At 48.3% G+C, this 21,740-nt stretch overlaps 1 protein-coding gene across 2 annotated transcripts in view; it reads right to left on the reverse strand.

Moving 5' to 3' along the window:
- Positions 1-15,709, reverse strand: part of naa25 (N-alpha-acetyltransferase 25, NatB auxiliary subunit) — a 51,040-nt gene extending 35,331 nt beyond the window's left edge. For both annotated transcript variants that reach the window (XR_008811096.1, XM_056290666.1), the window contains exons 1-2: positions 15,652-15,709; positions 4,596-4,681 (exon numbers count right to left, since the gene is read on the reverse strand). Coding sequence is in view for 1 of the 2 variants with exons in the window: in XM_056290666.1 (XP_056146641.1) it covers positions 4,596-4,681; positions 15,652-15,709 (144 nt within the window). In the remaining variant the exon portion in view is untranslated. The remainder of the gene's footprint in view (positions 1-4,595; positions 4,682-15,651) is intronic.
- Between the last annotated feature and the right edge of the window lie 6,031 nt (positions 15,710-21,740).

The following is a 21,740-nucleotide window of genomic DNA, read 5'->3' on the forward strand; positions in this document are numbered from 1 at the left end:
CAGGATATCAATCAGAAGATATCAATCACAGGATATCAATCACAGGACATCAAACAGAAGATATCAAACAGAAGATATCAATCAAGGATATCAAACAGAAGATATCAATCAGAAGATATCAATCAAGGATATCAAACAGAAGATATCAATCAGAAGATATCAATCAAGGATATCAAACAGAAGATATCAATCAGAAGACATCAATCAAGGATATCAAACAGAAGATATCAATCAGAAGATATCAATCAAGGATATCAAACAGAAGATATCAATCAGAAGATATCAATCACAAGATATCAATCACAGTATATCAAACAGAAGATATCAATCACAGGATATCAAACAGAAGATATCAATCAGAAGATATCAATCAGAAGATATCAATCACAAGATATCAATCACAGTATATCAAACAGAAGATATCAATCACAGGATATCAAACAGAAGATATCAATCAGAAGATATCAGTCAGAAGAGCAGCCGGGCATGTCTTTAACCTTCAGATGGTTTTTAACCTGTAGATGTCAGCAAACTCACTAACAGGATCTAGGGTTTCGTTACTCTTTAAATCTCATCCAGATCCACACGTCTACAGTTCTCCCATCATCTGGATGGAGATTACCGTTTTCCCTCAAACTCAGGGACACTCTGAGAAATGTTTAATGTCGCACAGATTGAAACCAGTAAGTTTTAAACATCGCTTTTCTCAAATTCATTTCCGCTGCTGTCAGATACAGCGTCACCCCTATCTTTTAATTTCTTATTTTTTAATATTTTTCTATTGCGTGCACATTAAAACTGCTCTGACGTTCTACTGAAAACGATGGCCATTTAAGCCAGTCTTTCAGTGACTTAACCGACGTAGGTAGACTGAAGACCAGTTTTTAATTCAGTGATTTATGATCATCCGGTCAACGTTGCCACAATGTCACCGACATCCAGAACCCCGCTAGTTTGATTCTGGACACGGTCAATAATAAAAAGTAGAACAACGTGAGTGATAATACAACACCTTGGCAAAATTAAGATAAGGGTGACTCAATCATCCTGGTAGGCCGGGAGGGAAACAACAGTTCTTTGGAAGTATTTTATGAGCATGTAGGTTAGTGGAGTTTTGAACCGAGCCACGGAGGACGCACAAGCCACTGCATCCTTAGTGCTGGTCCCAAGGTCAGGAGGGGCATCCGGTGTAAAAAATATGGGGCTCATGAATCAGTTTTCCATACCGGATCGGTCGAGGCCCGGGTTACCAACAACCGCCACCGGTACTGTTGGCCAGCAGGGTGCCGGTGAAAAGTATGCTACTGTTGGACGAAGGAGAAGGAGAGGGGGAAAGACATGTCCAGAGGCAGCTAGAGAGGAGGAAGGGGAGGAGTGTGGAGGTGAGAGTTGGAACTTTGAATGTTGGCACTATGACTGGTAAAGGGAGAGAGCTGGCTGACATGATGGAAAGAAGAAAGGCAGGTATACTGTGTGTGCAAGAGACCAGGTGGAAGGGGAGTAAGGCCAGGAGTATCGGAGGTGGGTTCAAACTCTTCTACCATGGGGCGAATGGGAGGAGAAATGGGGTAGGGGTAATTCTGAAGGAGGAGTATGTCAAGAGTGTGGTGGAGGTGAAGAGAGTGTCAGACGGAGTGATGAGTATGAAGCTGGAAATGGAGGGTGTGATGATGAACGTTATCAGCACATATGCCCCACAAGTGGGGTGTGAGATGATGAAGTGGTGGAGAGGGTACCCAGGGAGGAGAGAGTGGTGATGCTAGTGGTGAAGTTAGTAGGGATATACAGCTCAAAACAACCTTTATTTGTAATAACTAAAATACTAAGGCCTTCCAGTTAACATGGGATAAAACACAACCATTTTCTTTAAAAGGTTAAAAAACAATAAAGCTAAAATGGGCTTAAAAGAACATCTTGTTCTTTTTTTATTTTTATTTTTTTTTCCTTTGGTTGCAGTTTTTTTTGGGGGGGGGGGGGGTCGCTTTTTTTCTCCCCAATTGTACCCGGACAATTACTCCTCTCTTTCGAGTTGTACCAGTCTCTGCTCCACCCCCTCTGGCCATCCGGGGAGGGCTGCAGACTACCACGTCTCCTCCCATACATGTGGAGTCACCAGCCGCTTCTTTTCACCTGACAGTGAGGAGTTTCACCAGGGGGACGTAGCGCGTGGGAGGATCACGCTGTTCCCCCCAGTCCCCCCCGCCCCCGAACAGGCGCCTCGACCGACCAGAGGAGGCGCTAGTGCAGCAACCAGGACACATACCCACATCCAGCTTCCCACCAGCAGACACGGCCAATTGTGTCTGTAGGGACGCCCGACCAAGCTGGAGGTAACACGGGGATTCGAACCAGCGATCCCCGTGTTGGTAGGCAACGGACTAGACCACTATGCCACCCGGACGCCTGCGCATCGAGATATGCCTGACGGAGATGTGCCCGAATGCACTCTTCTAGTTATTATTCCTACTTTCTATGCAGATGCGCTCCCCTACAAAACCACCCCATCATTCTAGAACAGGGGTGGGCCGTCTTATCCAGAAGGGGCCGGTGTGGGTGCAGGTTGTTGCTCCAACCAAGCAGTGACACACCTGATCCCACTAACCAACCAGTAGGGTCTTTGCTGAGGAACTTGATAAGGGGACACAGGTGTGCAACTGCTTGGCTGGAACAAAAACCTGCACCCACACCGGCCCTCTCTGGATAAGCCTGCCCCACCCCTGTTCTAGAATGACTAATTCTTTCCAGATAGAGCTATTCCAGTCATCTGGTAGAAATGACTGCATTTTTTCACGTCGTAATATATAGTGCAGGGGGAAAAAACTCAGTTTGAGTTTTGTGCAGCCCTAGCAAAACACTGTAGGAACCGGGGGAAGGCGCCTGTCGGTGGCGCTGTACCGGGGGAGAGCAGGGGCAGACTGCTGCCTCTCAGCTCATTCTTCCACCCCAGCTCGCCACAAAAATGTTTTATGTCTGAAGCACCACAAGATCACAAAATGTTTCTTTTCATGACGCAAACGGGCACAAACAAACCAGACCAGTTGTGAACGATTTGGACGATAATGGGGTGCAAGGACGACGTCAGAGCCTGTAAAATACACACTCAACGAAGATTGTGAAAACAAAACGCACACTTTTCGAGCCCATTTTAACGCAGAAACCGTCTGAAAATACTGCATGTTCAACCGAGAGTAAAAGATATGTCAGCCATTTCACGTTAGAAACAGCGATGTGGACGCACGTGCGGCAGTCGGAGCCTCGGCCGTGATCAGACGACCGAATCGAGGAGAACGGCCTACTGAGCCAGTGAGGAGGTACAGTGGGCCAGTACTATCTCCTATCTACGGTCTGATGACGACTGGTAACGGCCATTTAATCGACTGATAACATTCGAAGTGCCTCACGGGGACACACTGCAACAGACAGTTAAGTCTGCACAGCAAATCGGTGGTGCCGTCCTGCCCTCCATTCAGGACTTGGACAGCTCGTGACTCTAGAAACGGGCAGGCGACATGACTGCAGACCCATCACACCCTGGTCACAACCTGTTCCACCTCCTCCCCTCTGGTAGGCGCCGAAGAGCACTGTACCCCGAAACAACCAGATATAAAAACACTTTCTTTCTGCAGGCTGTCATTCAAAGGACGCTTAACACTGTCAGTAAATCCAACCATGTTGTGTATACTGTACTGTACATGTTGTGTATACTGTACTGTACATGTTGTATATACTGTACTGTACGTGTTGCGTATACTGTACTGTACATGTTGTGTATACTGTACTGTACATGTTGCGAATACTGTACTGTACATGTTGTGTATACTGTACTGTACATGTTGTGTATACTGTACTGTACGTGTTGCGTATACTGTACTGTACATGTTGCGTATACTGTACTGTACGTGTTGCGTATACTGTACTGTACATGTTGTGTATACTGTACTGTACATGTTGTGTATACTGTACTGTACGTGTTGTATATACTGCACTGTACGTGTTGTGTATACTGTACTGTACATGTTGTGTATACTGTACTGTACATGTTGTATATACTGTACTGTACATGTTGTGTATACTGTACTGTACATGTTGTATATACTGTACTGTACATGTTGTGTATACTGTACTGTACATGTTGCATACACTGTACTGTACATGTTGTATATATTGTACAGTACATTGTACATATACTGGTACACTCGGTCATGTCCATGTACCTTAGGCATGTATGTAACTTGCTAACATGTATTTCAGCATCTCTGATATATTCTCTGCACCATTGCACTTTATCACCTCTTATTTCACCTGTATAAGTCAGTCCTTGTATATATATATATATATATATATATATATATATATATATATATATATATATATATATATATATGTGTGTGTGTGTGTGTGAAGATTGTTGAGTTGTAGCGTTGTTATTCTATGTTAAGTACACTGAGAGAGCCACGAAACCAGAGTCACATGCCATGTAGTGCAAACCTACATGGCCAACAAACATGTGTCTGACTCTAATAAAGGCAGGGAAAATATTGGGAAACAAAATCCAATCCGGGCCTTTCCACCACAATAAGCCTCCGGTCACTTACCTTGGCACAGTGCAGATCTTTGTGTTTTTTCAGCAGCTTATCTGCCTGCTGGATTGCCATCTTGTTGTTGCCATTATCGAGGTAATCTGGGAAAACATGGGACAGCATCGTCATTTTTATTTTATTTTTTTTAAAAAGGATGCTGGTAGACATTTAAACACATCATGCACATTTTTGGAGTATAAAAAGTTGAAAACTAACCCTCAACATTTCCATGCAAACAAATGTGTTTTGTGATGCTTTCACATCGGTGTACAGAACAGCTGGTGTGATGCCGCCACATGTACAGGCGGTGTTCTCTAATGGTGTTGGCTGCCAGCTATTTACCCGCTTACAAGACTACAACCATCAGCTCAGCCATAGAACTTTGCCAATAGCGTGATCCTCCCACGCGCTACGTCCCCCTGGTGAAACCCCTCACTGTCAGGTGAAACGAAGGGGCTGGGGACCCCACATGTATGGGAGGAGGCATGTGGTAGTCTGCAGCCCTGCAGAGGGGGTGGAGCAGCGACCGGGACAGCTCGGAAGAGCGGGGTAATTGGCTGGATACAATTGGTGAGAAAAAGGGGTAAAAATGCACACAAAAAAAAAAAAACAACAATAATAACAATAATAATTAAAGTTGAGATCTTTTTCTATTTTGCCCCTGTGTTTTTAGTTAATCCAACAGCTGGAAGAAGCGCTTGCTTTGGGACAGGAGCAGGAGGACAGATTTGCCTTTCCAAAGGACACAAAAGAGCTGCGGAGACGTTTGCAATTGGACTGCATCATACTAGCTAGTTGTGGAGCTCCACAGCATCTGAGAGTTAACACAACACAAAGAAGGATCTAGTCAGGAGGCAACAACACAAGGAAGTGCCAAAAAACTAGCTTCAAGGCCGACAGGACATAGGTGTCAACAGGCAGTGCACTAAGGCAATGCATAGGGTGCATAGAAGTGATTTATATATATATATATATATATATATATATATTAATACCATCAGGGGTGGAGTTGTTCTGAAAGAGCTGGGTCTTTAGCCTCTTCTTAAAGATGGAGAGGAGAAGGACTCGGCGGATCAAATGGAGTTTAGTACCTTGCTCCACCACCAGGGAACTGCAGAAGAGAAGGGTCTGGCTAGTGACGTAGGGCCCCGTTGTGGCAGAAGTGCCAGGCGCCTCTCATTGGCAGGGCGTAGCGAGCGGGGCCGAGTGTAGACCTGAATGAGGGAGGTCGGGTAGGTGGGAGCCGTTCTAGCTGCTGTTTTGTGAGCGAGCATCGAGCTTTCGAATCCGATGCGGGCAGCTGCCGGGAGCCGGCGGAGGGGTATGAACAGCGGAGTGGAGGCAGGAGGAGGCGGGCTGAGGAGCGAGTTGAAACCAAGAGACATTTTTCAAGCCTCAGCGGTGCCACAGATCTTGTTCCGACACTAAGTGGTCGTGGCGGTTTCTAACCGGAGGAGAATGATGCCGATAGTCACCGAGGTCAGTGGACTCTCTGGTTTTACGCCATTTTCTCCCTGCCGCTCTGCGCCCCGCCCTTTGCTCTCTGATGACCTCGGTCAGCCGTTGGGGCGTTGTGAGCAGGTTTGGATGCTGGAGGGCAGAAATCGTTAAGAGACGAGGCTGTTGAGGAGCAGGGTATGTCTGTAGCCTCGTTGACAGGGGGTGAAGAGAATTCATTAGGAGGAACGCGAGGATGCTCCAGTAAGGAGGCCGTGAATTGAATAAAGAAGTGGTCTGACAGATGTGGGGTGGGGGGCGGGGGGGGCAGTCAGATTTGCTGTGGGGCAGTTCCGAGTCAAAATCAGATCAACAGTATTGCCCGCTTTGTGTGTGGGAGGGGTGGGGACCTGTCGGAGGTCAAACGAGGACAGGAAGTCACCCCAGCACCCTCACAGGTGCTGGGCACTACAAACTGACATCAGCCATGCTGCTGACAATAAGCGCTGACACAGAAAGGAGAGAGTTACCACAAAGGCTCAAACTATATCCTCAACTGCTTCTTTACACCCCTGCCCACATTGCCCCGAGATGTGCTGCTCCAGGATCGGCCTCTTCACCCACCTGAAGACCCACAAGTACCTAGAAGCAGGACAAGTCACGCTCGACGCCACGTGACCGCCAGCGGTGATGACAGTCTGAATGAAATACTCAGCTCTCCTAAAATCCCCAAAATGAATACCGATAAGGAGGAGGTGGGTTGTGATGCATGGCGGGAAACCTACCTACCCAACCTGTGGAATGCCCAGAGTATGGGGGATAAATAGCCAGGTCTCTTTCTTCGTTCAAGTTTGCTCTTAAATTTCTGACATTTTTTCTTTGTCTAGTTTTTTAAATTGTTTTTCTCTCTCTCGATGTTTTAGTTTTTCCCCCCAACTTCTTCTTTGAAGTTTTTTTTTTTATAAAAATTTTCCATCTTTTTATACTTAGTATGCTTTGTATTTCTTTATTCCACAAAGTTAAATATAATCAACTCAACTTCATTAGAGTTCCCATCTTTTTGAAAGAAGCCTCAGCTCCGTATCGCCTCTCAACTCGGTAAGCAGTTTCTCGCATGTGATGATTTGGGAAGTTTTTTCATCCGGCCAACAAAATTACTTCCGGATTACTTTCACCGAGCAGTAAATAGTAAAACACTATTGCTCAAACAGACCAACGGAGCAAAGCTTCCATCCCCTCCTAACGCCAGACCGTTGCCAAGGCCTCTACCAGGCAGGTGTACTAGTGTCTGATAGACACTAGGTGGCCCAGGCAGTGGCCCAGGGTACGCGACATACAACCTGTAGCGGGACATCAATAAAGTATCAGCCGATGCTCGACATCCTTGCCAGCCAACTTGTGGCTGAGTTTCCGCACAGACGTCGGGAGTACGCCCGCACCGCCAACGACCGCGGCCTCCATCGGCGCAAATCATCCCGACGGCGACGCGTCGTCTAAAGCAGGCTCGAGCTATATCTGCTGCCTTTGATTAGTGTCGATGTCTAAAAGTAATCCAAGATCTCAATTTCAAGCCTTAGGAAGATGTTAACCAGTTCTCAGTGTCTTGCCCTCTTTGGCAGATCTAAGATTCACATTACCTTTTCACCGCCACCACACTAAGTGATACGCTCTAGTTTGCCAGTTCCATCCACCCATCCATCCATCATCCAAACGCTTATCCTGCTCTCGGGGTCACGGGGATGCTGGAGCCTATCCCAGCAGTCATTGGCTGGCAGGCGGCGAGACACCCTGGACAGGCCGCCAGGCCACCACACACACACATTTACATCTTGGGGCAATCTAATTAGGCCGATCCACCTGACCTACATGCCTTTGGACTGTGGGAGGAAACCCACGCAGACACGGGGACAACATGCAAACGCCACACAGAGGACGACCCGGGACGACCCCCAAGGTTGGACGGCTCGAACCCAGGACCTTCTTGCTGTGAGGCGACTGCACTAACCACCGCCTAGCTTGCCAGTTGAAAGGGATAATTGGATTCATCTATTTGATTCTAATTTTCCATTTATTCATTCATTTACTCATTTACTCAATCATTCTTAGGCACTTAGTCATTAAGAAATGTCTCTATTATTGAAAGCTGCTGTTTGTGTTTTTCTCTAAAATGCCGAGACAGAACCCCCCAGTCATCGAGAGTTTACAACTTCAGATCTGAAACCGATTAATTGGGTTTATCTAAATGTCCTATGGATGTCATAGGTGGTGCCCCGAATAACATAACTACATTGTTAATAATATTGTAGTCATGTTCCCCTACACACACTTAACAATCTGACAGCAGAACAAGGACCAAAAAAAAAAAGCAGTCCAGCATGGGCAGAAACTGGAGACTACCAAAGTCTCTCCCCCACACACCAAAGCAATTCCCTAATTAAAGAATTCAATTTTTTTCAAACAGCTTTGATATTAAGCCAAACACTGGACCGGACCGGTATACTGAATTTCCCCACTAGATGTCGCACTTGACTCGGCAGCCAATCCCATGTGTAACATAACGAGACTGAATGGGCGTGTAGCAGCTCCAGTCCAGTTGGCAGCAGTAATGCGCCTCAAAGCTGCTTTGCCAACCGTCAATAAACACTACAGAAGAAGAGAGCGTGGCGGCGGAAGCAGCAGCGCCACAGGAGGACAACCAACTCAGTGAGGAGACACTGTTTTTATTTCTCACACAAGCACAGCCTGTCAGACACTAGGGGCTCCTTTAGGCCACTTATAAACACAGGCGTTAATCACATGCTCATTACTAATGCCATACACGCTGGATTTGGCGCCGTGACCCCGTCGGCACAGGCTGCTGCTGTAATCTACTTCTTAATTTGCCAGAACATCCCATTAATGACAAACGCTAGCTCAGTCCATTTGCATAAAATCAAACCGATTTAAGCTCATACACCGGTACCGGACCGGCAAAATAACCGGACAGTTTCAGCATTGTCTTGTGTATCCGTCAAGCAAAGAAGCACTTGCCCAAATAACTTGGCCAACCACCCACAAATGACCACAGACCACAACCAAACAGTAAGACAAAATAAAAAAGACAACACTAAAATGTCACTCCCCATAGTCTCTCCATGACAAGGACCCAGAGTCTAACGGGAGCATTCCACGTCCCCCTGGGAAAGGTCACTCATTAATGAGTTTGATTGACAGGGGGACAAACGACTGTCTGCACCTATTCAGGCTGTATTTAGGTAGCCTATGGCACCTACCAGGGGGCCCTAGCTGGTACTTAAAAGTTCAGGATGTGAGAGGGGCCAGACATGATTTTGAAGGCCTGCCTGATGACAGTGTCCTCAAATATCTGCTGGGGAGAGGAGGGAGGTGGAGCACCTAGGATTTTACCTGCCGGCTTGATCAGACATCGGACCTGTAGTAGCCAAGGACAGACTCAATACTGGATCTGCAAAATGGGAGCACGACATTGCTGTTCACTCCACGGTCCCTGAGTCTACGGAGAACATGGAGACGCTGCCGGATGTGCGCACAGAGTCCACATGGGTACGGCAACTCATTTGTGCATCCATGTGAACGCACAGGCACTTCTATCAGTTCAGTTGCTCACTGGGCTCGACGTGGATAATGACGGGTGTGCGGTCCCTGATGGACTTAGGGTCGATGATCACCTCTTCGGTTTTTTCGACGTTTAACATTATATACGTAGCATGCGCTGCACCACTCCGCAAACTCCCTGATCTCTTCTCTGTAGCAGTCTATGGTGGAGTCTCTGCTGAGCAGGCGGAGGACGGCTGGGTCAACACAGAACTTAATTCAGTAGTTATTGGGGTTGCTGGTAACAGACATTAGTGTATGATGTGAAGAGGACAGCGGGGCTCACACAACCCTCGGGGGCTCTGGTACTCATAGTCCGAGCCTTGGACAGGGTATTATTGATGCGGCACCCGTTGTATGCTGTTGGGTTAGGAACGAGGGTTTGACTGACAACTGCCTCAGCTTGTTAAGGAGGACATGTGGCTGAATAGTATGAAACGCAGAGCAAAACTCGATAAACACGAGCTTTGCATATGCGGGCCTTCCCGATGTTCTAAGGTGAGGATTTGTGCTGATGGCATTGTTTGTGCCCCCTTTCTCCTTGCAGGGGAATTTGTAGGGGTCTAGACATGGCTGGGCGTCTGTGCGTGGGTATCCTACCATGATTTTCTACAGTGACTTCATAACAGCTGGTGTCAATGCAACTGGTCTGAAACTATTGTATACTATAGGATATGGTGTCTTGGGGACCAGGGTGATTATGGATGTTTTCCATAGCAACGGAACTGTATGGTGTCTGAATGGAGAATTGAAAGAGAGGATGCCATCCTGCAACAGCCACAGCGCACTTAATTACCAAATCACTGACTATCAACTGACTACCAACTGACTACCAACTCCCTCAAAGGCCGTCGATAATCAATCGGGGAAGGCAGGGAGTCAGACAAAGCGCTCAATAAACTACAAACCAGGCCAACACCTTAATGCCAAAGTGCCTTTGTCACCAACAAAAATGGGGGCGGGAGCAGGGGGGGCGCTGTTCTGTCCTCCACAAGCGACTGACTATTTACATCCCATACGTACCTTCCTGAACCCTCTTCTTCCCCTTTGCTCACAACAACAACTGCTGCATCGTTGGCTCACACCGGCTCCCCCTTGTGGTTTGATCGCACTGCTGTTCGACCTCTTCCCATCCCTGACCGTATTACTTACCTACAGACATCAGTACCCTCACCATCACCACAACAAACGACACGTGAATCAGTCCAATCCCCTTCCTCAGTCCTCACAACCTATCACAAAACAACGTCATCAACATCATCGTTCACCCGATAACAAAAGCCTCGTTCTGATTGAATTTAACCGACAGTAACCTAGACTTCCTCTGCCTTACTGAAACCTAGCACCTAACACCCTGGACTACTTCTATCAAACCAGACCCCACCCTCCTGATTCACATACATTGATAAACCTTGTCTTGAGGAGCGGGGAGGTGGTGTTACTGCTGTGTACAGGGAGGACATTAAAACAACCAACCACCATTTCCATTCCTGCCGCTCATTCTTTCGAACGCCGTGCCTTCAAACTCTCTGGTCCAACTCCCTTGGTCACTGCCGATACCCCCCCCCCCCCCCCAAGCCAAACCCCTCTTTTCTCTCCAACTTCTCTGATTTTCTGACCCAGCTATGTGCCATCTCACCTTCTGTTCTCCTCCTGGGTGATTCTAATATCCACATTGATGACGCTGACCATAAATCTGCCACAGCATTCCTGGAACTGCTGCAATGCTTCTACTTCACACAACATATCAACTTCCCCACTCAGCCGTGGTCACATCCTGGATTTGGTTTGCTCCACTCTGCTTCACACTGCTCCACTCTGCTCCACACTGCTCCACTCTGCTCCACACTGCTCCACACTGCTCCACTCTGCTCCATACTGCTCCACACTGCTCCACACTGCTCACAATACATCAACTCTCCAGCCTCAACCTCAATATCTCTGACCACCTGGTAACCATGGGCATTGACATCCCTATCCCCATCCTAAAAGGTGAACACAAAATATCCTTCAGAAATCTCAATCTAACTCCCTCTCAGCTCCTACAGCCTCTTACCAGTAAAATGACTGCCTCCCCTCCCCCACTGCCCCTGATAATCCCTCTGATCTTGTCAATGATTATAATGACTCACTCTACTCCTGTCTTGATCAGCTGGCCCCCATTATAATCAAAATAGTCTTATTCACAAACTCAGCTCCCTGGTATACACCTGAACTCCATCAAATGAGATCCCAAAAGCGCCAACTCGAAAGACTGCAGAGAAAACTGCTATAATAGTGCATCTCCAGGCCTATACAGACTACCTTCAAAAATACAAAGACGCTATCATCACAGAACGGTCCACCTACCACTCACACTTAATACACCCTGGCTCCACAAACCCCAACGCTGTCTTTTCCCCAACAAACAAGCTTCTCAAACCCAACAACCAGCGGTGGGAGATCTTATCCAGAGAGGGCCGGTGTGGGTGAAGGTTTTTGTTCCGACCAAGCAGTTACACACCTGTGTCTCCTAATCCAGTTCCTCAGCAAAGACCCTACTGGTTGATTAGTGGGATCAGGCGTGCAACTGCTTGGTTGGAACAAAAACCTGCACCTTTCCTGGATAAGATTGCCCAATTCCTCCATAGTTAACAAGTGCAACTCTTTCCTTTCATTTTTCCCAAGCTAAAAGTGACACCATCTACAGCTCACCATTCACCGCCCATGAGTTTCAAGGCTTTTTCTGCAATACGGTTGATCAAAGCGTTTGGCAAAGCCAGGGAGACACCTAAACATTGTCCCTAAAAACCCAGACGGGTGTGGTTTTGCAGGCCTTAGCAGTGTGCTTCAGCGAACCGTCTCAGCCCATGCTCTCAGTAGTGCACGTTCACGAGTTTTCCACAATTGAGGGTGAGTTACGTTAGTTTTGTACAAATAATGTAGGTTAGAACTTGAATGTGCATTATCCAGTCACGCTAACATTAGAACAGGGGTGGGCAGGCTTATCCAGAGAGGGCCGGTGTGGGTGCAGGTTTTTGTTCCAACCAAGCAGTTGCACACCTGATCCCACTAATCAACCAGTAGAGTCTTTGCTGAGGAACTTGATTAGGACACACCTGTGTGTCCTAATCAAGTCCGTTGATTAGGACACACCTGTGTGTCCTAATCAAGTCCGTTGATTAGGACACACCTGTGTGTCCTAATCAAGTTCCTCAGCAAAGACTCTACTGGTTGATTAGTGGGATCAGGTGTGTAACTGCTTGGTTGGACCACCCACTAACCACCCCTGCATTAGAACATCATAACAGTTGCCACATGTCATGTGCCATGAAAATATTGGATGGAATCGACTGGCGAGCTAGCGTTAGCTAACTGTTAACAAGCTAGGTTTCCTTTAGAAAGAAGCCTCACATGCGGAGCACATGGCAACGTTTGCCCCATGGAGCCATGAAGAATGAAGTCACCCTACTCTGTTGTTAAAGTTAAATTGCTAAACCCAAACGCTAAATTATATAACCCCGATGTCACCAGTTTGTCAACAAATTTAAAGTGAATCACACCTTTATCCTACGCTGTCGCATCTACAATCGGCAAGCGAGTGTATAAAAGTTGAGTTGTTTGTGTGAGTGAGTAAAGTAAAATCAGTGTGATCGTTAAGTAACGACCTGAGGTCTGCCCTCCCCCGTGTATGTATATGTATGTGTAGCGAATTCAGGGGGGCAGCCGGGAGCCACAGCAGACAGGACGCGAACCCCGATCTCCCGCACCACCAGCGACAACGTTAACCGGTCCACCAAAGGGTCGGACCCGTTAGCCAAGGGCCAGCGAGTCTATTGACCTGTGGTTGTTGCACCGCTCCCCTCCTTCGGGAAGCGCGTCCCCGCGCTTCAGCCCCGTTACGCCTCCGATGGCCTCGCGGTCATATTCTGACACCGATGTAGCGAATTCAGGGGGGCAGCCGGGACGCGAACCCCGATCACCCACACCACGGGCAACAACGTCAACCGGTCAACTAAAGGGTCCGACCCGTTAGCCAAGGGCTAGCCAGTCTAGTCATCCGTGCACGTTACATACTATGTATATGTGTGCGTCACCACCTGCTGGTGTAGTTACTAACTGCACCAGGACGAATCAGCTCTTTGCATAACTGTAGTCCACTGACTTCCGGGTTCTACTGCTGTGGTGATACCAGTTTCCTGTTTGTTGGCGTGTGCTGTTGACAATGGCATGTTTGTTCAAGTTACGTCCACAACTATGAGGACGAGCGGACGGATGGGACGGAATTGTGGACGTAACTTGATATGTACAACTTGAAACGTTTCGCCCGTTGGCTGGTCGGCGCGGGTGAAAGTTTGTCGACAGTTGTGCGCATGTCGTTGACATTTATCCGTGGTGAATCCTGCAGGCATCGCGGAAAATATGCCAGTCAATTATCACGCGCCAACAAACAGGAAACTGGTATCACCACAGCAGCAGAACCCGGAAGTCAGTGGACTACACTTGTGCACACGGCCAATTGGATGAAAATCCACAAACAAATAGAATTGGGAGCCACAAATGTCACGTGGCCCACAAACTGACAGGAAGCGATCCGCGAATGTGCAAAACCCCTTTCACTTGTACGAATGGATCCACAAATGCCTAAATATCGCTTTACATGTTGCGGTGAAACTATTTCCAGTTGCAAAACCGGTAACATTTTTACCTGAAATCAAAATACACGTTTGCAGAGTAAGTGATGCGTATTTGCAAATCCCTCTGTACTTTTGTGGGTACGACTTCACACGGCACACAAAAAAATACGCGTTTGTGGAAAGTGCGGCATTTGTACACGGTACACAGTTGCGGATTGTCCTCTGCGGGTTACAGCTATTAACGTGCAATACAAACTTCCATGCAGGCTTGATGCCACAATTAACTGCAGCAGATGCTACAATGCAACTGTGTCACATGCCTTCCCTGTACTTTTTGACCATCGCTGACCAGATGTGTCCCAAAATCACACGTACTAGCTTCTCTGTGTATCGTTACAATCAGAGGTTGGCAGCTTGGTTGTGCTACTGTGAAAATATCCACCTTGTGCAAAGACCATGGAGAGCTGGTCCAGGTTTGGCTAGCCCTTGTCACCGTGCACGACACAACCTGAAAGTCCCATCACATTCGACCCATTTATGAGTGACACCATCGAGGAGGTAAGAAAAGGGGAGGGGAGGGGGGGTGTAATGGTCAATTTCAGTCCGGGCATCTTGTACACGGAGGAGAGGGTAGCTGGTGGAACGGGACCAGAACATGGGAGAACATCGAGGCCCGTCCCACGACCACTATTCGGGGAATGCATGCAACACTCAAAAGCTAAAACAACCCTAAACATTGGTGGAGCCACACAAATAGAAGGGCAGGCTCGACACTAGCCAGCAAGTTGCCATACCTGCAGCTTCATGGGTTTAGCATTGTCCCAACACTGCTGTGTGTGTGTGTCTGTGTGTGTGTGTCTGTGTGTGTGTGTGTGCAAGGTTAGCTGCGAGACCCAACGTCCGTCGCAGCGGTGCCGCTTAACACTAGACAGGTGGCGGTGCTATTGCAAAAAATAGCCGAACAACGTTACACAAGCCATACGGAAATAACCCTTTTCTGAAACACATGCACCCTGCTGCAGCATGCCCATGTCCTGGCTAGTTGTCAGGGGGCTTAGCACGCGGGGAGAAGGACGCGCTTGTGCGCGAGAGCCGACCCGAGCCAGACGCCAGACAGCTGATGGGGACGAGCACGGCGGCGTATCGGCTGATCGAACGGAGTGATTGGCAGACTTGTGCGCGGCGCGGCGCGGCGCGGCGCCTGTCTCGGGTGACACGCCGCGGAAGGTGCACTGTCATCCGGCGCTGCGGGCACCAGAGTTCCGGGCTGGGGTTTAAGGGCCCGCAGCGCCGCTCCGGGATGAGCGCCGAGCCGGTCCAAGCTCGCCTTCCGCCGCGTTGCGTCACCGAACAACCGCCGACACTCCGGAGTAACGCGAGTGAGGCGTTTCTGCTTGAATACTCACCGTATATCGGTCGGAGTCGCCTGTCGTTTGGGTCTTGCACATGGCCTCTCGCCGCCATAGTAGAGTGTACCCGGCCGCACTGCGCATGCGCGCGTAATGCCGTCTCCAGACGGGATTTAAGTTAAAGGGGGTTTTCACCTGGGCGTGACTATTATAATTATACTCTTAGACGTAGATAACTCGTAACTCATATATATGTGTGTGTGTGTGTGTGATATATATATATATATATACGTGTGTGTGTGTGTGTGTGTGTGTGTGTGTGTGTGTGTGTGTGTGTGTGTGAACCTACGACAGATTTCCTGTGGCGGAGGGTTATAAGAGTCCACAGACCAGCGCCGATGACCCGCAGCCGGACTTCACGCGCGGTCAGTGTCCCCCGCGGCTTCCTCGTGGCGCGTGGGGGAAGCCCGGGCGGGCCCGAGTGGCCGGCGTGTGGCCGGCACACTCCAAACACGTTCTAGAATAACCTCGTGGCTTCTCGGGGTGTAGCTGCGCGGCGGGAGAATGAACAAAGCGGACGAGCGGTGAACTTAACACAAGTCTCCTCGCAACAACCGGGACGCCTCGTGCACACGTCTACACCCTTCACGCGCCGCGGCCCCCCTTGGCCACGCCAAAGCTGCGGCTTCCGCACTCCCCTGCAGCTGGTGAGCGGCACCTGAGTTTGGGCTGCACCACTGCGGCAGGGAAAGCCAACACCTGCTACCAACCGAGGTGGTGATGACGGGGCAAACGGTCGTGTTCTCACGCATGTTGTCACACACGCACGTGTTAGTGTGTTAGTGTGTTAGGTGTGTAAACTACGGATGCGGGGGCGCATTTTAACACCGATGAGTCAACCCAGAGCCCAACGGGGCTCTTACCGAGTTGTGTTTCATGATAAAACACACCCACAGTTGGGCAAGATGCTCCAGAAAGGGCCGGTGTGGGTGCAGGTGTTTGGTCCAACCAAGCATTACACACCTGAGTCTACAAAGCAAGGTCCTTCCTAAAGACTCCTGGTTGACTGATAGCATCAGGTGTGTAACTGCTTGGTAACCCTTTCTGGAGCATCTTGCCCAGCCCTGGAAGAGGTCACTTGGATGAGTTGATGAAGCGTTTCTCTCCATAAACCTTGTGTCCAGATGAACCGATTCACCTTTCTGTGATATGACTCGCGGCTTTCTTCAACGAACTGGATCTAGAACCAGACTCTCCAGTCCACATCTTGGCCAGTGCCCCAGGCTTGCCATAACAGAATACAGGCCCGACATCAGAAGGACTGCCTCACCCCGTCACTCTCACTTCTCTCACTGATGCAGCCATTTATTTTGGCCATCTGTCCATAATTAACTGGTTGTTTTGGACTTGTTTTGTTTTCTTCAAACTGCATTTTTTTTTCTTGTGTGGCCCTCGAGACGGGCTTTAACAATGCCAGGCCTAAATGATTACTACTACCATCACCACTACCACTACCACTACTACTACTACTACCACTACCACTACTACCATTCACCATCACCACTACCACTACCACTACCACTACTACCATCACCACTACTACCATCACCACTACTACTACCATCACCACTACTACCATCACCACTACTACTACTACTACCACTACCACTACTACCATTCACCATCACCACTACCACTACCACTACCACTACTACCATCACCACTACTACTACCATCACCACTACTACCATCACCACTACTACCATCACCACTACTACTACCACTACTACTACCATCACCACTACCACTACCACTACCACTACTACCATCACCACTACCACTACCACTACCACTACTACTACTACTACTACTACTACTACTACTACTACTACCACTACCATCACCACTACCACTACCACTACCACTACTACTACTACCATCACCACTACCACTACCACTACCACTACTAATACCACTACTACTACTACCATCACCACTACTACTACCATCACCACTACCAATACCACTACTACTACTACTACTACCATCACCACCACCGCTACCACTACTACTACTACTACTACTACTAATAATAATAATAATAATAATGATAATAATCCATCCATCCACTAGCCAAACCGCTTGTCCTGCTCTCAGGGTGACGGGGACTCTGGAGTCTATCCCAGCAGTCACTGGACGGCAGGCGGGAGACCCCCTGGACAGACCACCAGGCCATCACAGGGCCCAGACACGTGCACAATTCAGTACTAATATACTAGAATAATAATATATAATACACTAGTATAATATAGTATAATAATTATTATTATCATCGTCATCATCATCATTATGATAGCAACATCTGCACCTAAAACACGTTTTGCTGGCACAATGGAAGCGAAGCCGGGTACATTGTGGCCCCTGGCCTGCCATGCATGACACCACCTGGCCCCGGGGGAACCCAGCTGAGGACGCCTGCCTGCTCTAACGCGTTTCCGTGGGCGGTGCCAAGAGAAACGTAAGTGGTTACTAACGCCGCCCACCTCTGGACCACCGGAACACTTCCTGTCCGCCTTATGTGCGTGAAACTGGTAGCGCCACGTACAGAGGCGCCCTCCTGTGGTAGATTTGATTAACTGAGTTTGATACTTGATTTTTTTTTTCATTCTCTTTCTCTTCGTCTGTTATACTAGAACTATTGTGCTCCATTAGGTACATGACTATTGAATTAATCCTATATTAATTCAACATTAGTGCTACATAGTCCACACTATTTGAATTTGTGTTTTATATGTACAATATCTATCTATCTATCTATCTATCTATCTATCTATCTATCTATCTATCTATCTATCTATCTATCTATCTATCTATCTATCTATCAATCTATCTACCTACCTACCTACCTGTCTGTCTGTCTGTCTGTCTGTCTGTCTGTCTGTCTGTCTGTCTATCTATCTATCTATCTATCTATCTATCTATCTATCTATCTATCTATCTATCTATCTATCTATCTATCTATCTATCTATCTATCTATCTATCTACCTGTCTGTCTGTCTGTCTGTCTGTCTGTCTGTCTGTCTATCTATCTACCTGTCTGTCTGTCTGTCTGTCTGTCTGTCTGTCTGTCTGTCTGTCTATCTATCTATCTATCTATCTATCTATCTATCTATCTATCTACCTGTCTGTCTGTCTGCCTGCCTGCCTGCCTGCCTGCCTGCCTGCCTGCCTGTCTGTCTGTCTGTCTGTCTGTCTATCTATCTACCTGTCTGTCTGTCTGTCTGTCTGTCTGTCTGTCTGTCTGTCTGTCTATCTATCTATCTATCTATCTATCTATCTATCTATCTATCTATCTATCTATCTATCTATCTATCTATCTACCTGTCTGTCTGTCTGCCTGCCTGCCTGCCTGCCTGCCTGTCTGTCTGTCTGTCTGCCTGCCTGCCTGCCAGCCTGCCTGCCTGCCTGCCTGCCTGCCTGCCTGCCTGTCTGTCTGTCTGTCTGTCTGTCTGTCTGTCTGTCTGCCTGCCTGCCTGCCTGCCTATCTATCTATCTATCTATCTATCTATCTATCTATCTATCTATCTATCTATCTATCTATCTATCTATCTATCTATCTGCCTGCCTGCCTGCCTGCCTGCCTGCCTGCCTATCTATCTATCTATCTATCTATCTATCTATCTATCTATCTATCTATCTATCTATCTATCTATCTATCTACCTGTCTGTCTGTCTGTCTGTCTGTCTGTCTGTCTGTCTGTCTGTCTGTCTGTCTGTCTGTCTGTCTGTCTGTCTGTCTGTCCGTCCGTCCGTCCGTCCGTCCGTCCGTCCGTCCGTCCGTCCGTCCGTCCGTCTGTCTGTCTGTCTATTGATGAGTACATCTATCACCATTTTACAATAGTTTCGGTCGTTATGCCACTGTATTGTTTATAAGGGTGGGGGTACCTGTAGTCACAGGAATTGTTTATAAGGGTGGGACACCTACAGTTACTGTATTGTTTATAAGGGTGGGGATATCTGCAGTTACTGTATTGTTTATAAGGGTGGGGTACATGCAGTCACTGTATTGTTTGTAAGGGTGGGGACACCTGCAGTTACTGTATTGTTTATAAGGGTGGGGACACCTGCAGTCACTGTATTGTTTATAAGGGTGGGGACACCTGCAGTCACTGTATTGTTTATAAGGGTGGGGATATCTGTAGTCACTGTATTGTTTATAAGGGTGGGGGTACCTGCAGTCACTGTATTGTTTATAAGGGTGGGAGTACCTGCAGGCACTGTATTGTTTATAAGGGTGGGGATATCTGCAGTCACTGTATTGTTTATAAGGGTGGGGGTACCTGCAGTCAGGTGAGACTGAAGAGGTCAGTTAGATGACGATGAGCCGTTTCTCTCAGTAAGGGGTGTGTCCAGTGAAGTGACTCCACCTTCCTGAGAGTGGTTCTGCAGTCTTTGTTTGGAGGGTGGTCTTCGGCTCCCGTGAGAATCCTTTAGTTTGAGGGAAGAGAGGTGGTCTTCGGGGCAATGGCGCGTTCACACCGAACGCGAAACGAATGTTCGCGTCGCTTTACGTGCGCGAGTTTGATCGCGGGATTATGTTCTTATTCACGTTACTCACGCGCGTTTGGCCGCAGGATCGAGTTCGCGAACCCGCGAATTCCGTTCCGGAAGAGAGGCGCGGAGGCTGTCACGACACAGCGTCACGCGAATTTCTCGCGCAAGTTGAATGGCATTGCCTTTATATGTGACGTCATCGCGCGAAAAGCATTGCTTGTCGTGTGGTGCGGACACAACGTAAGACCGGTTTACTAAACTGGTTCAAGTGTCTCTGTTTTACCGACAGGCCCACGTAGAAATGCAAGGACACAGTGTGGCCCATGTGTCGTGGCGAAGCCCTCTTCGTGGCCCTGGTCTTCAGGCTGCTCACCTGCAGGCTTCCTTGCTGCACCAGTGAGTGCTGGTGCTGCAGATCATTTCTCTTTCTTTAAAGTTGACTTCTTTGTGTTCAGGGCGACTCCGCTTCATGTGATGACGGAACGCATGTTAGGGTTTGTGGAAGACCCCAAGCGCACGGCACCAGACAGAGATGGGGTTAGCCGAAACTGGCGTACTTTATTACTTGCTCGTACAACGGTCAAACACAGGAGGGCAATGAGCGACAAGGAAACGGGAATTCCAAGGGAAAAACTCGCGGGTAATCCAAACTGGGAACACGGCAGGATACTTCCAAGGGGAAACTTTGCAAAGGAAACCATAAACCAAGGGCTGGGGTGAGCTCGGAGAGGAAACCCGCACCACGGGCGGCTATATTAACCAGTCGGCTAAAGGGTCCGACCCGTTCGAAAAGGGCTAGCGAGTGTAGTTGTTCGTGGTCTTTACAGTATTTTTTTAAAATTTTTATTTCTGATTTTTCCCTTTGTCTCCCAATTTAGTGGCCAATCGCTCCCTGTTCTAGTTCAACACCCACCCTCGTACTGCATGCGTTCACCAACTGCATCTCTCCGGCCGGCAGTCTGGAAGGCCGAAGGCCGAACCACTGCTTTTTCCGACACACACAGAGACGCATCCATGTGATGAACACAAGCCGACTCCGCCCCCCTCCCGAAGACAGCGTTGCCAATGATTGCTGCTTCATCGAGTCCGGCCATAGCCGGATCTGACGAGACCGGGGCGCGAACCCCGGTCCCTAGTGGGACACTGCATAGACACAAAGCCGACGCTTAGACCGCGGTCGTTACAGTATTGTAACGTGCATGGAGCGGGTCTGACCCTTTAGTCTAGCGGTTAGCGATGCCTCCTGCGGTGCGGGCGATACGGGTTCGCGTCCCGGCCGCGGCAGTTCCTGTGGTTGCGTTGTCCCCCGAATTCGCTACAGTATTTACAAGTTGTACCCCATGGTGTCCCCTTACCCTCCTTCTTGCTTCTTCACTGGGTAACGTTTGAGGAACCTCTGTGAGTACCTTTATGTTTGGAGTGGAGGTGGACCCACGTAACATCTTGTCCCATCTGGCTCCGGACTTGAGTCCAAGTAGTTCAAGTAAGCAAGCAAAGGAATCTAAAATCTTGGAGAACTTCCAAGATTTCTTTCTAGAACGTGAGGGTATGTACAACAATTCCTTTAAAGCAGTGATTTGTGACTGCACGT

This window comes from Lampris incognitus, chromosome 12, assembly GCF_029633865.1.
Source record: "Lampris incognitus isolate fLamInc1 chromosome 12, fLamInc1.hap2, whole genome shotgun sequence".
Lineage (NCBI taxonomy): Eukaryota > Metazoa > Chordata > Actinopteri > Lampriformes > Lampridae > Lampris > Lampris incognitus.